The following is a 16,159-nucleotide window of genomic DNA, read 5'->3' on the forward strand; positions in this document are numbered from 1 at the left end:
CATATTATTAATTACTTCCTGATTAATACAAAAAATAATAATAGATATATAAATAAAATCTTATATATGACTTTTAAACAAAATATAAAACCACTTTCACTCATTCACGTACCGTACGGAGAAGAGATACGGCTAGGGGGTTTGGCTCCCCGAAATCTCATGGATTTTACGGTTTGCCTTTAATTTGAATATTATTTATGACAAGTATCGGTAAAAAATTTATTTGGCTGTTTTTTGACCCCCTAATCAGTGGCATCAATTTACTAAAAATATACGGGTGGGGGAAGGGGCAAATACATTTTTCAAATCAAGGGGGACAACTTTATTGTTTTTTTTTTTTTCAATAATTGAAAACACCAAAAACAAGCCATTTTCTAATGAAAATACCAATTACTATATTTTCAAATTTAGGGGGTGGAAAATCCGGCCGAGCAAAAATTTGGAGGAGGTACTAATGCCCCCCTGACCCCATCCCCATTGATGCCGATACCACTAATAACAAGAAGAAAATGGCGGATTAAAAATAGAGAAAAAAGAACGCAAGTAGTTTGTTATTACTGATGTCCAAAGCTTCAAACCATACTGAAATTTATTATTCATCCCAAATTTTTACATTATCTCCCAATTACGGTACAATGGAGAGAAGAAGCAATTTTCAGCACCGGAAATCCTGAGTACGCAAAGAAGAAACATCTTTCTTTTATATTACAGGATAAAAAGGCTTTGAATAGACTGGGATGGAGGAGGACCTTGCGTAGCTGCGGTTTGGTGCTGCGACGAGTCGTTAGTAGTAGTAGTTTCATAAACTCCAGGAAGGTATTGAGCTGAAGGATCAAAATTAATCTAAAAATAATTTTCTATTTACCTCTCTTTCCAACAATTCTCGAGTAACCAACCTGATTCATCATCCTGGGATCAGAAACCAGTCGAGAACAGAAAGATTGTACTGCGGAACATATTTTTTTGTCTTTTTTGCATGCCAGCTAGCTTCATTGTAAACAAGTTTTTTCACGTTCTGAACAATGCGATTTTACGGAAAATAAATTCTTAATTCATTTAATTAACTCAACAGACCTTAACAGCAGAATCTTCTCCTGCAGAGACAACCCATTGTCCGTCAGGACTAAATTTGACAGAATTCACAGCTTGACTATGACTTCTATAATTGTAAATACACCCTTTTCTTCGAACATCCCAAAGCTAAAAAGATATATACTGTTAGGTTCATAACAAACTCTTGTTATATACAAGACACTTGAGTATTTTTGAGCTATGGAGGGTTCTTTTTCATAAATCAACATTTTTGTTTTTCGGTAAGATGTTTAAATTTTTGGCGAATCCAACGTATGGAAAAAAATTGTAACATTTACGAAAAATTTATATTTTTAATAAAAATACAATTATTTGTTAGACAATTTCCTACACAAAAATTTCATGATAATTACATAAGAAAAATAATTAAAAAGTATTAGAAAAATTAACAATTATATTTATTCAAAGCTTTAGTAGTTTTCTCTTTTTTTCCAGTGAGGAAAAATCAGGCGAAAAACAGATGTCGTTCGGGAAAGAGCCTAGACGTCAGAAAAATTTTAAGTCGGGAAACGGACTGTAAGCAACCTGAGAGAATAGTAACACCTAGCAACGTTAGCGGCCCAATGCAAGGGCGATAAAGCTAAATGACTATAAATGAGTATAGATATATATTTTATGATATGTAAAAAAAAAAAAATTCTTACTACTTTTTTCGCAACCTCGCAAAAAACTTGACTATGAGCCACAGTTTAGGAATTGCTGCTCTAAATAATCACAGGCAGCGTTATAGCGCTGCCTAAGTAAAGAACGATGTTGGCACAATGTATTATTTTGGTTTTTTTTTCCTTTCTTTGTTTTAGACCAGGGCACTTCGTATAAAAGAAGTTGTCGTAGAAACTTAAAAAAGGGCTCATGTGATTAGAAATTGGAAGGGCTTGTGCCTTTTTTAATAGCCGAAAGTGATTGGAAAGCAACTAACACCCCTTCTACGCCCACCATTTCCCCAAACACATCCAATCAAAATCGTGAGATAGTCATTCTGTCCAACGTAGTTGAAAGTTCTAGAAATTTGGTCTTTGAGGATGGCAACCCCCCCCCCCCTCCACAGCCCTCAGGCCAAGGGTTGTAAGTTATGCCCTGGGGTCATATAAGGCTTTTATTGAAAGCATTGTCGTCAAAACTTGAAAAAGGGTTAATTTGATTGGAAATTCAAAGGGCTAGTGCCCTTTTTAATAGTCGAAAGTGATTGGAGGGCAACTAATCCACCATTTACCCAAACACATCCAATCAAAATTTTGAGATAGTCATTTTGTTCAACGTAGTTGAAAGTTCTGGAAATTAGGTCTTTGAGGATGAACCTCCCCCCCCAGAGCCCCACAGCCAAAGGTTGTAATTTATGCCCTAGGGGCATATAATGTTTTTTTTATAGAAAGCGTTGTCGTAAAAGGCTCATTCGATTGGAAATTGAAAGGGCTATTGCTTTTTATAATAGTCGAAAGTAATTAGAGGGAGAATCCCCCCCACGCCCATCATTTTTCTAGATATTTCCAATCAACATTATGGTCTTACCATTTCAGTAAGCGTGGTTCACAGGTATGGTAATTATGTCTTTGAGGATGACAATCCTCCTCCAGGAGCCCTCCTGACAAGGGTCGTAAGTTATGCCCTTGGGGCATATAAGGTTTTTATAGAAAAATTTGTCGTAGAAGTTTCAAAAAGAGCTCATTCGATTGGAAATTGAGAAGACTAGCGCCTTTTTTTTATTAGTATAAAGTGATCAAAGGGCAAATGCTCCCCCACGCCCATCCTTTCCCCAAACACTTCCTATAAAAATTTTTGAGATAGCCATTTTGTCCAGCGTAACAAAACGGTCTGAAAATTATGTCTCTGAGGATAACAAAACCCCCAACCCTCAGGGTAGGGGTTGTAAGTTATGTCCTGGGGACATAAGGTTTTTCTAGAAAGAGTGGTCATATAAACTTCGGAGGGGGCTCATTGGATTTATAATCAGACGTTCTAGTGTTCTTTTTAAGATTCAAAGTGATCTAAGGGCAGCTAGCCCCCCCCCCTCCGTCCCACACAAACGTCGTATTGTCCCGAAATACATCTAATTGAAATTTTGAAATAACCATTCTATTCAAAATAGTCTAAATATCATATAACAAGGCCTTTGTTGTCTAAACAAAACCCAGAGATTAGAGGCAAGGGTTGTAAGCTATGCCCGGGGGTATTAAAGATTTTTGGGGAACGGAAGGCTGTTTAATTTCAGAAGAGGTTCAGTATCTCTCCCTGAAAAAGACTATGTCAAAATAAAACAAACAGAAATTAATTTAAAAAAAAACTTTTTAACAAAATGAGTTTATAAAAAACAGTAAAGAACTCCATTCAACCAAAATGAACAAAGATAAAATCAAATACTTTACCTCGAGTACAACTACAACAAATCAGTATCAACAAATAAATGAAACCCAAAAAAACTGAACTTAAAATAAATGATAGAGTCAAACTCAAAACGAGCAGAAATTAATACGAGTAGGGTTCTAAACCACAAGATTTCTAAAAACGAAAATGCAATTACTACTATACTGAAAAAAAATATTTTAAATGTTTTCACTTTTCCAACTAAGACCACAATGAATTAAGATTTTAAGGAATAAATATCAGCATATGTATACTAACCTGACAATGCACATTTTTTTCAGTAAATTCATTTGAATTTTCAGGTCATTTTCGCAACTCTGCTCAGCGCATTTTCGATATTTGATATTTTTATTTTATCTGCCACCTTAGTATAAGAACAGAAAAATTATAGAAGATTTTAATGCAAAACTGGCCCTACAGCACGAACAACTGTCCGGGTCTGCTATTTCAAAGTTTCAGCCATTTCATGGTTTTATCCAATCTTTTTGTTCTAGTTGACTTTTTTGGTCTCTTTTCTTTTTGCATTTCCTTACTCTAATTTTTTGTTGGTTATAATTGATTAAAAATAAATTATTATCGTTATTAGATAATCTGCACATGAGGCACGCTACGTGATGTACACGACAATTGATAATGGGCGGTCCCTCGTTTGAGTCAAGAAAGCAGTGTTTTTTTTCATACGATGTACTGAACTCCAACGCATTGAAGACTTCAGTAGTGCGAAATATTTTCAGTGCAATACTAATTCCTGACTCAATAAGCTAAATTTATTTAACTGAAACCAAACATTTACTGCGTCTTTATTTGACTGAAACCAAACATTTACTGCGTCTTTATTTGACTGAAACCAAACATTTACTGCGTCTTTATTTGACTGAAACCAAACATTTACTGCGTATTAGCTTAGCAAATTAGAGTCTGGGAATACATTATATAGATTTGTCACTACAACAGTAATTAGATACAACAAATTTTAAGAATCAATTGTTATTTTTATGACGACTTTATTTTAATCCAGACCAAAATAAAGTAAAAGCTTGTATAGGCATTCCTGATAAAGACTTGTTTCATGGGATTGAATATTTTGCCTTTTTCAAGTAAGTGTATACATTTCGTCATTATTGTCATCTAATTTCATTATTTCGTCATTATTCTCATCTAATTTCATTAATGTTATAATGTTATTTATTTTATTCGTCTTTTCACGTTATTTGAAAAGTCTGTTGGTAAAACTGCCGCATTTACCAGCTGAGAACGATATTCCGGCAGGTTGACTTTTTTTTTTTTTTTTTTTCAGCATTTTTTTCACTTTGTTTCGTACGAATTTATCATCTTGTTAATTTGTTCTTCTTATTAATTGAATTTCAATAATGAACCAGTAAAACCATGGCGCGTCGTGCCACCACAATTTTAAAAATAACTGTTTTACTGAGTCGCCAAAATTACTAAGGGGGCCCTTCCCCAAATGCAGTTTTTCTGGTTGTTGCCACTCTTAAAAAAAATCTTGGATTTCTAAGCAAAATTTGTATCTTATTTTAGATTGACACGAAATACTGGGCTTTTTTGTATTGACAATTTTACAACTCGACTCCTGCCTATAAAACAAGTTGTAGGCTAGCTGAATATTTTTATAGAGGGATGGGCCTAATCCTTATGTCAGCAATAAGAGCAAATGCGTTGGAGCATCACATTATAGTCTAGGCGTATCCGGAATTCTTTTTTTTGTGGGGGGGGGGGTCACAAAAAAAAAAATCAAAATCACATTAAAATTTGTTTAAATTCATTTTTGTTATGTTTTTACGAGTCAGACGAACATTTCGGGAGTCAAACCCCTACCCAACCCCTTGGATACGGTCTTGTCATAGTCAAAAGAAAGTTTGCAACAACAACAAAAAATAGTTTTGGCACTTTGGAACCGTGGAAATCTAGATACACCATTTTTTTTTAAGTATAATAGTTACAGATATTTTGAAAAGATTCAAAAGCTAAAAATGGTATCCGATCTTTGCAAGTTCTAATATTTAGCAGTCATAGAGGGAAGAAAGATAATGCACTATCTAGGTCAAACACTAAGAAACAAATTCACAAGATTTCATATTTCTTCGGCGTTTACGCCATGAGGCCAGTTGAGTCGAAAGATGCAATCCACCTAACTTGCCCCCTTCTATATTGTTAATTCAGCATCAAAGTCATAAGCTACGGTCGTGAAAATTTGTATTTAAATCGCACAAACTGGATTGGGGTTCTTCCAGAATGATATCCTTTATGCACCCCTGTCGCAATCAGGGCTGTAGAGTCGGAGCCAGGAATTGGAGTTTCTGTAAATTTTTGTTGAATAGAGTCAGAGTAACAAGAATAATTTAAGACTCTTTGGAGTTTGAGTTGGAGCTATGGAAACACATAAAGGCTGGAATCAAGCCAAAGGCTCTTAAATACTACTAAAAAGGGGCAATAATCAACAAAATTACTACTTTAGGATAATTACAGACTAATTAGCCTACAATATCACTATTCTGCATTTCTCCCATTAATATCAGTTTCTACAGTAAATTAGCAAGAATGTTGGAGTCGGAGGTCATACTTCTTTCAAGAGAATGTTAGGAGTCGGAGCCACCATGTTCAAAGTTTCAGGAGTCGGAGTTGGTGGTAAAGTGGACTGACTCCAATGCCCTTTTCACAATTTATCGAAGTTACAATAATGTCTTTAGAACGAAAACAATCATTCCAAACAATATTCTGCTTCAATAAAATGACTTAGATGAAACATAGTTCAAGAGCCCCACTTTCCCCATGTTTACGGAAAAAACTCTAAAGAACAATGTATATAAAAGGCGTAAATTTAAAGCCATAAAGTATAATATCAATAATAATAACGGTATTAAGCGCATTTATAGGTGTGAGTTCCCAATTTAATTCTTGAACTTTATCAGCACAAACAATGGAGTTGAATAATTAAGTAAAAATCAAAAGGCTATGACCTAAAAGTCATGTGAAAAAATAATAATGTGTTTCCTCACTTAACCGCAAATTACATTTTCCAAAGAGAAGTAAAGCAATTAGAATATTTACATAGAGGAATAAAAATAAATGCAAATTAGCAGGGAATTAATAACCGCATACAAAGAGAGGAAAAGGTGAATCGCCAAAACCCTAAGGATATTCGGCTCTTATAAACAAAATTCACACATATTTTTAGGATTTTATAAATGCACAATACAATACTAAAAAGCATATACTCTGCCATTTGGCAATTTCCTAAACTGAAGAATTCATCTAACGAATGACATATGAGCTACAGAAGAATAAGCAATTAAGGATTTGACATCAGATTGTCGGAGGCAGATTAAACAGCTATAAATTCCCCCTAACATACAAATTCTTATTACTGCAGTTTCACTGTATATATTTAACCCTTGAACTAAGTACAAGCCATAGCCACCTAATTTCAAAAGAATGGCAGCTAGTACCATAGAGCCAGTGACGGGTGCCTCCACATGGGCCCTAGGAAGTCAAATGTGAGTAAAATAAATGGGGAGCTTGACCAAGAATGACAGGATTACTAGCAAAAAAATTGCGCTATCTCTAAAGTTAAAACCTTATCTTTAAAACCTTATCGATTAAAGAAGAACATTTCCATTCCGATAGTGTTCTTCCATGACTTTTAACTCCTTAAAGCTTTTAGAGATTTCCAACTAGTTCCATAGGGCTCTGTCGGCTATGGAAAGATGCTCCTTTTTAGGACATTAGGCAAACATTAGGTGGCAAAACCCAGGAAAAATCAAATATCAATGTCGTATGGGCCACTTATCTTCACAGCTTAAGGACTTTCCCACAATAGGTATCCAGTTAGAGCCTCAAAGTGTCATCGAATGGTATAGGCTAGTAGAAGATTTGAATAAAGAGGTGCATTTTCTGCTACTTTGTCAGCTATTTTCCTATGAAGAATCTTAGAGCGACTGAAAATGTACCGAAGGCCGACTTTCGATACCTTTATTACAGCTTATTTGCGTAGCAGGATCAAGGTGTAGACACTAGGTTTAAAGCAAGGTCAATATTTCCTCAGATCGCCTTGTACTAACGACTCTTTTGTTTCTCCAGTGCCCATTTTGAGAAAATTTGAGCGAGCGAGGCCTATACAATACTTTGACACCATGTAATATCCTCAATTTCCATATTCTTGGACTAAAAAAAAGTATCCTTTTTCCTAGGTTTTCTCCTCATTCCCTGAAAAACTACAAATACCTTGTTATCTTAAATTGACACTTTTGGTTTCTGCACGCTACGTAACCTGTCAAGAAGCTGATTAGAAGGATCCTTTCAAGAGCGTCACCTTTAAGATGATTTTGGATAGAACACCCTTTTGAGACACAAAAGACCCTCTAAAAATAAAATTTTCTTCTCCCTAGGATTCTGACCTTTACATATTTGAGTGACCCCTGATCTCTGCAATTTTAGAAAATCATGCGTGAAGCATATGGTTATTGACTAACTATGAAGGGGCAAAATCAAGAAACCGCCAGATCAAGCTGGCTGACTTTAAAGCGGCGGGCTTCAAGTACCAGTTTGATCAAAACTGTTGCCATAAGATCTTTTGATTTACCGCAGTTGAGCTACTATAAGCTACCCGAAAAATATTTGAACATTGTAGGCTATCAAAACGATTAGGCTTCAGGCTTACTCTAAACAAAATCCTCCATACCCCATCACTCAAAGCTTGCATACACAGACCTTTGATTTAAAATATATAGATTTATTTGCTGATCCAAGTTTCCTGATCTTATTTGAGCATCGTCAATTTAGGCTGCAATGATCAAAAGGGCATTATGTAACACAACATAAATTTTGCAGAGCAGTGAAAAACCAAAAAATGTCATTTTTATTTTTTAAACTGGCAGCTAAGGTTTTTAGGCATCTAACTCTAGATGACTAATTTTAGGCATCTAATATCTATGAGTTAGATGCCTAAAAACCGTAGTGAACCTAGAGTTAGAAACCTAAAAACCTTAGCTGCCAGTTTAAAAAAATATATATATATTTTTTTTAATGCAACTAACTCTAGGTTCACGCAGATGTTCATATTTCAGAAATATTCAATAGTCTCGGAAATTTAGTTATTGACTTTAACAGTATTAGTTACTTAGGCAACCGATAATATCCAGGAGAAAAATAAAAACAACTTGTATTGGGCGTCTAGGCCTTTTTTGCAATTTTTTCTACATAAGGCCATTTAATTTGTTATCTAGATTTTTAGGAACAATGTCAACATTCATGACAGAGAAATTTCTGTGCGAACACCAAGGCAATTAAAATTGCGCATTGATGCAATTTACAAATTCTACCTGAAAGCAATTTTTTCTAGGTGAACCTAGGGTGAAATACGGATTAACAATTTTAGCACTATACGCTTCATTTTCCAATAATTTCTGCGAACGAGACGCAAATGTCACACAATAAAGATTGAACCGCTCGATAGAAGGTTCCTACTGAACGAGGCCAGACTTTTAAATCTCAGCTTAAAAAAATCTCACATAAAGTCTTCTGAACTACCTTAGACAATTTTATGTAACCATCAATTCAGTAAGAGAAATCAGCATTTAGCTATTACAGTTGATTAAAATCAAGGTGTAAGGATTCAAGGCCAATGTCTAGTCTGGAGCAGGAATCGTCGATATAGATGGCATTGGATTTTCCAACGTCGGTGGAGCCAGAGGCAAGATACGGAACACCTTTTTTTCATATGTTGTCGAAACATTGCAGCCACTTTCAGTTAGATATTTCCACGAAAATGGACGTCGTACAACGTCTCAAGAGATGACAGGGTCCATTTTGAAATTATTTTGAAAGTAGAGAAGTGAAGAGTCTCGTAAGTCTGATAATTAAATGTTTGCAGTCATCTGATAATTACAACATGCACCACAAAGCGGAAGGGCCTTCAAAATTCATTTGCAAGGTCAAAAGAGAAAAACCTGCTGCTAAAAAATACAGTACATTTTTAGCACAATTCAGTCTTCAAAGTCAAAATCGTCTTTACCTTCCAAATTTTTTACGATGAACCGAACAAAAACATCAAATTTAATGTTGTTCTTGGCAAAATTTTGCGATACAAACAAATGTTCAACCGCAATTTTATTTCAGTCCTTCCATTTGTTCCGCTAATTTTCCACACGGAAAATCTCAAAATTTTCCGCAAAAAAATGTTCTAACGTAATGCCTAATTGACTTCAGTTCCCTTTCAAAATTTTACAATAAACTGGAAATATAACGAGTAAATGTTACCAATAAATCATTATTTAAACCGTCCAAGTTTGCCTTATCTGTTTTAGGATCCTAAAAACTGACATTTTATCTCAAAAGGCAAGACGATACATAGATTCAACTCTTGTTTACAAATATTGCCCATGCTTAAAAAAGAAAAAAAAATTAAAACTCATAATAAATTTCAATTAAATCTTGGTAAGGGCTGATACAAAAACGGATCCCCCCCCCCCTCCAAAAACAAAAACTTAAAGACACTATTACGACAACGAATGAGGGATACCAAACAACATCTATCTTCCGAAATATACGAACCTCTGTTTGACAAAAAAAAACTTCTTTTTTACTAAAAAAGAAAACTTTAAGAAGACGTAATAAATGTCAATTAAATCATGACAAGGCTGACACAAAAACGGATTTTCAAAAAAAAATTAATGGCCGATTCTTTAAGACACTATTACGGCAATGAATGAGGAATACCAAACGGCATCTATCTTCTGAAATATACGAGCCTCTTTTCGACAAATAAAAACTTCTTTTTTACTAAAAAAGAAAAACTTTAAACACACTTAATAAATGTAAATTAAATCATGGCAAAGGCTGAGACAAAAACGGATTTTCCAAAAACAAATCTTTAAGACACAATTACGACAATGAATGACGGATACCAAACGACATCTATCTTCCGAGATATACGAGCCTTTTTTTGACAAAAAAAACTTCTTTTTTTTACTAAAAAAGAACAACTTTAAGCACACTAAATAAATGTAAATTAAATCATGGCAAGGGCTGACACAAAAACATGTTTTCAAAATAAAAAAAATTAATGTCCGATTCTTTAAGACTATTGCGACAACTCATGACGAATACCAAACAACTTCTATCGTCCGAAATATACGAACCTCTTTTCGTACTAAAAAACTTTATGATAAAGGTTTAGGATACCGAATATTTTGGGAGCCTTACAGTTTTTATGAACAACCAGAGGCAAAGACGTAGAGACAGACTCAAAGAATGAAGAGTCAGAGGTGCAAAAGGCGTGGTTGAAGCCACCAAGTCATCCTTAACCACAAAAAATTGTCGCAAATCGTCTCACGAACCCGATATTGTTCAAAGAACGTGAGAAAACGAGTTGAAGCGTTTTGTTTGCTGCATATCGGATCTGAGCAATGGGCACTTTGTGTATTAGCCAAATGAACCATGATAGATTTGCCATTTAACAGGATGAATATTGGTTTTGCCCAAACCAAAACATTACTGGCAGCAGGCCCAGAACCATACATAACAATTGAACAAGAAGGAGTTTGGCGAAGCATAGGTAAAACTAAGCAGAAGATAACATATTATATCCATCAATTTTTTATTTAATTATGTTTTTATTTAATTTTTATTAATTATTTTTTATTTAATTATGATTGCACATTATGTCCAATCAATTTTTATTGGGCCATTTTTGCCCAAATCACTCGAAACCATAATCAAAATGTAAAAAGAATTTCAATAAAATGCATAGATTTTACAACAATGCTAATTGTGTCACTTGAAACCAGGGTTGTCATAACGTAATGATTTATCACCAGTTTTTGGATTTTTTTTTTTTTTTACCACCGATACTGGCCTTTTCGTGTAGCGATTTCTAGAGGGAGTTTTTCGTTCTCTGGATGAAATTTTCTTTAATCGCATTCTTCACATGCATTACATCTGTTCAATAACAGTTACATTAGAACAAACTAAACAGAAAACTAAGCTTCGCATTGAAAACCTTTCAAATGCGGTAGCTAAAAAGCAATTTTATAATTTAGACGAAAACGTGAAACAGAAAAGCGACTTCAAATTTATAAAATTTTAATAATTTCAAAATTTGTGTGGCTTTCACAGTAATGTTAATTGAAACATTCGAAAGCAGAGTCGTCAAACATAATGATTGTTACCGGTTTTAGTTAATTTCATCACTAACTCTTTTTTTTAGTAGATTTCCGGTGGTTTGTTACCAGTGGACTAGTTACAATCAACAACAGTTACGTTAAAAAATAACTAAATGAAAACTTTAAGTTTTGTATCGAAAACCTTTCAAAAGCTAGAACATAGTAAAGTAATTTAGATGAAAAGGCAAACTTAAAAGCAGCTTTAGTATATTACTTTTTAAGTGATTTTTTCACCAGTTTAATATATTTTTTTAAAACGGCTTGCCGAGTTATAAATTTCTTTGGTCCCTGCAACCCCCTGTTTAGAGGTTCTTTTCCAACATTGAATCTTAATTCCAGAAAGCCGCTTCAAGTAGGCGTAACAATGTGCTACTCTTTGAAAATGTTTAAGAAAGGAGAGGCGTGAGTACGTGCCCACCCCGCAAAACGTCAACATTTCCAGAATTGTCATCCTATTCCCCACCCACCTCAAGCATATTCATGATGTGCTTGAACCCTTTGGAAAAATGACAAAGTGATATGGGGACACAAACAGATCGACCTTCATGGTCGCTCTTTACTTTCAAATAAACAAAAAAAGTTTTTCTACTGAAAGTAAGGAGCAATGTTAAAACTTAAAATGAACAAAAGTTATTCCGTATATGAGGGGGCCCTTTCCTCAATATCCCTCTCTACACGCTAAAGTTTCTTTTTAGTACTTTAAAAATAGGTTTTGATTTTAAGTAAACGGTCCTTGTTTTTAAGGAATTTTTCTTAAAAAATTGAGACAAAAGGTCAGAATTTAGCGTGGAGAGGGAGGTATTGAGGAGGGAGCAGCCCCTTTCATATACAGAATAATTTCTTTTCGTTTTAAGCTTCAATTTTGCTACTTACATTCAGTAGAAAAACCTGTTTTTTTAATTTTAATTTCTGATCATTTTTCGAATAATCCAAGGATATCCACCTCCCCCTCTATGGGAAATTCCCTTCCCTATGAAAAAGAACCTTCAAGAAAGTTTATCCCACGTAAAATACTCCCCCGGGAAATTACCGCCTTGCAGTTTCATCCTTTCTGTGAATCCCTCCCCCCCTCTCACAAAAAAATTTTTGTGACCGATTCCACTGAGAAATACTCCTTACCATACTTTCATTTGAAAAAAAAACTAGCTTTTAATTTAATTTCTGATCGTTTTTCAGTCATGGTGGACCCACCCCCCCGCCCTGAATAATTTTTTTCCAGAAATCACCCCCCAAATGGAAAATTGCTCCCGTGGAAAATTTCTTCCGGGGAAAATCCCCCCCCCCCCGTAAAAATCCCCCAGATGCTAACGAGAAAGTAAGACAAATAAAACGAATTTTGTATACGAATTCTGGAAATTCCCCCAAATAACATTTTCCCTGGAAAGTTTAACCCAAAAACTTCCCTAACAATGGGAAATTTGTCCTTTAGAAAATTCATACTCAGAAAATCCCCCCTCCATGAAAAATGTCTGTATACTTCCCAATAAAAATACTACATGTTAACAACGGGCAAATTTCAAAAATTGCAGCCCTTCCTCCAGGGGCTGTGGGTGGTCATGTTTATCCCCAATGGCATTGTTATTGGACCTTTCAACTGTACTGAACAAAATGGCTATATCAAAATTTTAATCGGTCGATTTTAGGGGAAAAGAGCGCAGGCAGGGGTTTAGTTGTCTTCCAATTTTTTGGTCACTTAAAAAGGGCACTAGAGCTTTTAATTTCAATCCAAACGAGCCCTCTCCCGATCTTCTAGGATCATTGATTCGATACGATCCCGCCTGGGAAGAACAAAGAAAAAAAAATACAAAAAACCCGCATCCGTGATCTTTCTTCTGGCAAAAATACTAGATCCAACTCTTTCAAAGATGGGAGCTTGAAACCTCTACATTAGGGTTCTTTAATACGCTGAATCTGATGGTGCAATTTTCAATAAGATTTCTTGATTTTTGGGGGACCCCCCCCCCTATTTGAAAAATCCGGCAAACTTTCTTAGGTTCGTAACCTTTGATGGGTAACATTATACTTGATGAATCTTGTATATTTGAAATCAGCTTAAAATTCAATCCTTTTTATGTATCTATTGTTTTCAAAACTCGGTTTTTTAGAGTTCGGTTACTATTGGGTCGATTCGCTCCTTACTTACAGTTCGTTACCACGAACAGTTTGTTCTGAAAAAAAAACTTTTTTTCATTTAATACTTTAAAGAACAATACGTAAACTGGTGAGTTTTAAGCGATTTTAATTTGTGGAACAATTCGTCAATTTGTGTCAAAGAATTCTAAAATACTTCATTTGTTTCTTATTGTTTTGACAGATTTTACTACTTTGACTACCCCCCCCCCCCCAAGAAAAAAATAATCCCGCAAAATTACTGTGCGAATTTGGCTTGATATTTTAAAACTCAAAATCGTCAAAAAGTTCGAAAACCAGCTTTTATTCAGATTAAATAAAAAAAACAAGTTTTTTAAACTGAAAGTAAGGAGCGACATTAAAACTTAAAACGAACAGAAATTATTCCGTATATGAAAGGGCTGTCCCTCCTCAACGCCTCGCTCTTTACGCTAAAGTTTTTTATTGTTTTAAAAAATAAAGTTGTGAGACAGAGTCAAACTTTAGCGTAAAGAGCGAGGCGTTGAGGAGGGGACAGCCCCTTTCATATACGGAATAATTTCTGTTCGTTTTAAGTTTTAATGTCGCTCCTTACTTTCAGTTTAAAAAACTTGTTTTTTTTATTTAATTTCTGATCGTTTTTTAGTGTTAATGCAGCTTTTATTTTTTTAAAAATTTTACTTTTCTTTTGCTAAATGGATGTCTTTACAAAATAACTTACGTAACTAACTTCTATATTCGTATATTTTTCTTCTGGCAAAAAATACAAAGTTGCAGATTTTTGCAGATATGAGCGTGAAACCTATGTAATAGGATTTTCTGATATGCTGAATCTGACAGTGTGATTTTCAATAAAATTCTTTTACTTGTAGGGGATGTTTCTCCCCTTTGTAAAAAATCGGTTAAATTTTCTCAGGCTCTTAGCCTGTGATGAGTAACACTAAACTTAATAAAATGTACATATTTAGAATCAGCATTATAAACACATTCTTTTGATACATTTATTTACATCAAAATTTCGTTTTTAAAAGTTTCGATTACTATTGAGCCGTATCGCTTGTTTTTTTATTGTTTTTTTTATTGCGTATATGTTATTACTTATATGAAGGGTTTTTCCCCTTAGTCAATACCACGCTCTTTACGTTAAAAGTTGAAAAAAAATTTGATTCAGAAACCTCTGAATCACACAGGCCGTTTAATTAGAAGAGATAGCTCTTTTGAAAGCTCTAAAAAAAAAATTTAGCGTAAAGAGTGAGGTATTGACTTGGGTGAGAATCCCCTCACATGCGTTATAATTTCTGTTCGTTTTAAGTTCTAATATTCCTTCTTACATTTCAGTTGAAAAAACTTGTTTTTTTTATTTAATTTCTGATCGTTTCTTAAATAATTCTTGGAAATCCGGCGCCCCCTTCATAGAACTGTCCCTTACCCCCAGGAAACATCCTCCACGGACCTCTTCTCCAGAGTAACCCCCTCCCCTAGCCCCCCCCTCCAGAAAAAATCCTTCCTGAAAATGGTTGTATACTTCCCAATATCCAATAAATAATGCTGGCAAGTCCGGCGCCCCCTTCATGGCAATTTCCCTTCCCCCATGAAAACTTCCTTCATGAACAGATCCTCCAACATAACCACCGACCCACCCGTACCTCCCCCTACCAGAAAAAAAAACCACCTGAAAACTTCTTTATAATTACCAAAAAACAAAACTAAATGTTAACATTGGGTAAAATTCATAACTTTTAGCCCTCCCTCTGGGAACTTCGGGGGATTAAGTCATCCTAAAAGACATATTTATCATATTTTCGACCATGCTGAACAAAATGGCTATCTCAAAATTTTGATCGGGTGACATTGGGAAAAAAATAAGCGTGGGAGGGGGCCTAGTTGCCCTCCATTTTTTTTGGTCACTTAAAAAGGGCACTAGAACTTTTAATTTCGGTTCAAATGAGCCCCCCAACTATTTTATCGTACCACTGGTTGTATACTAACACCCCGGGTAAAAAAAAAAAAAAAAAAAAAAAAAAAAACAAACAAATAAACACGCATCCGTGATCTTTATTATGGCAAAAAATGCAAAAATCCAAATTTTTGTAGATAGGAGCTTGAAACCTCTCCAGTAAGGTTCTCTGATACGCTGAATATGATGGTGTGATTTTCATTAAGGTCCTATAACTTTTAGGGGGTCTTTCCCCCTTTTTTTGAAAATCAGCCAAATTTTCTCAGGCGCGTAACTTTTGATGGGTAGCACTAAACTTGATGAAAGTTATATATTTGAAATCAGCATTGAAATCTGATTCTTTTGATATATCTATTGGTATCAATAACCCGTTTTCTAGAGTTTCGGTTACCATTGAGCCGGGTCGCTCCTTACTTACAGTTCGTTACCACGAACTGTTTGATATCATAGGCTGTTCTTG

General features: G+C 34.8%; 1 protein-coding gene across 2 annotated transcripts in view; it reads right to left on the reverse strand.

The window, feature by feature from the left end:
* The window catches only part of LOC148946515 (katanin p80 WD40 repeat-containing subunit B1-like), a 256,838-nt gene that overhangs the window by 144,541 nt on the left and 96,138 nt on the right, over positions 1–16,159 (reverse strand). For both annotated transcript variants that reach the window (XM_089097401.1, XM_089097400.1), the window contains exon 5: positions 1,075–1,200. In XM_089097401.1, the coding sequence (XP_088953527.1) occupies positions 1,075–1,200 (126 nt within the window). The remainder of the gene's footprint in view (positions 1–1,074; positions 1,201–16,159) is intronic.

Source organism: Artemia sp. Qi Xiang Cuo, chromosome 11, assembly GCF_049724085.1.
Source record: "Artemia sp. Qi Xiang Cuo chromosome 11, ASM4972408v1, whole genome shotgun sequence".
Classification (NCBI taxonomy): Eukaryota; Metazoa; Arthropoda; class Branchiopoda; order Anostraca; family Artemiidae; genus Artemia; species Artemia sp. Qi Xiang Cuo.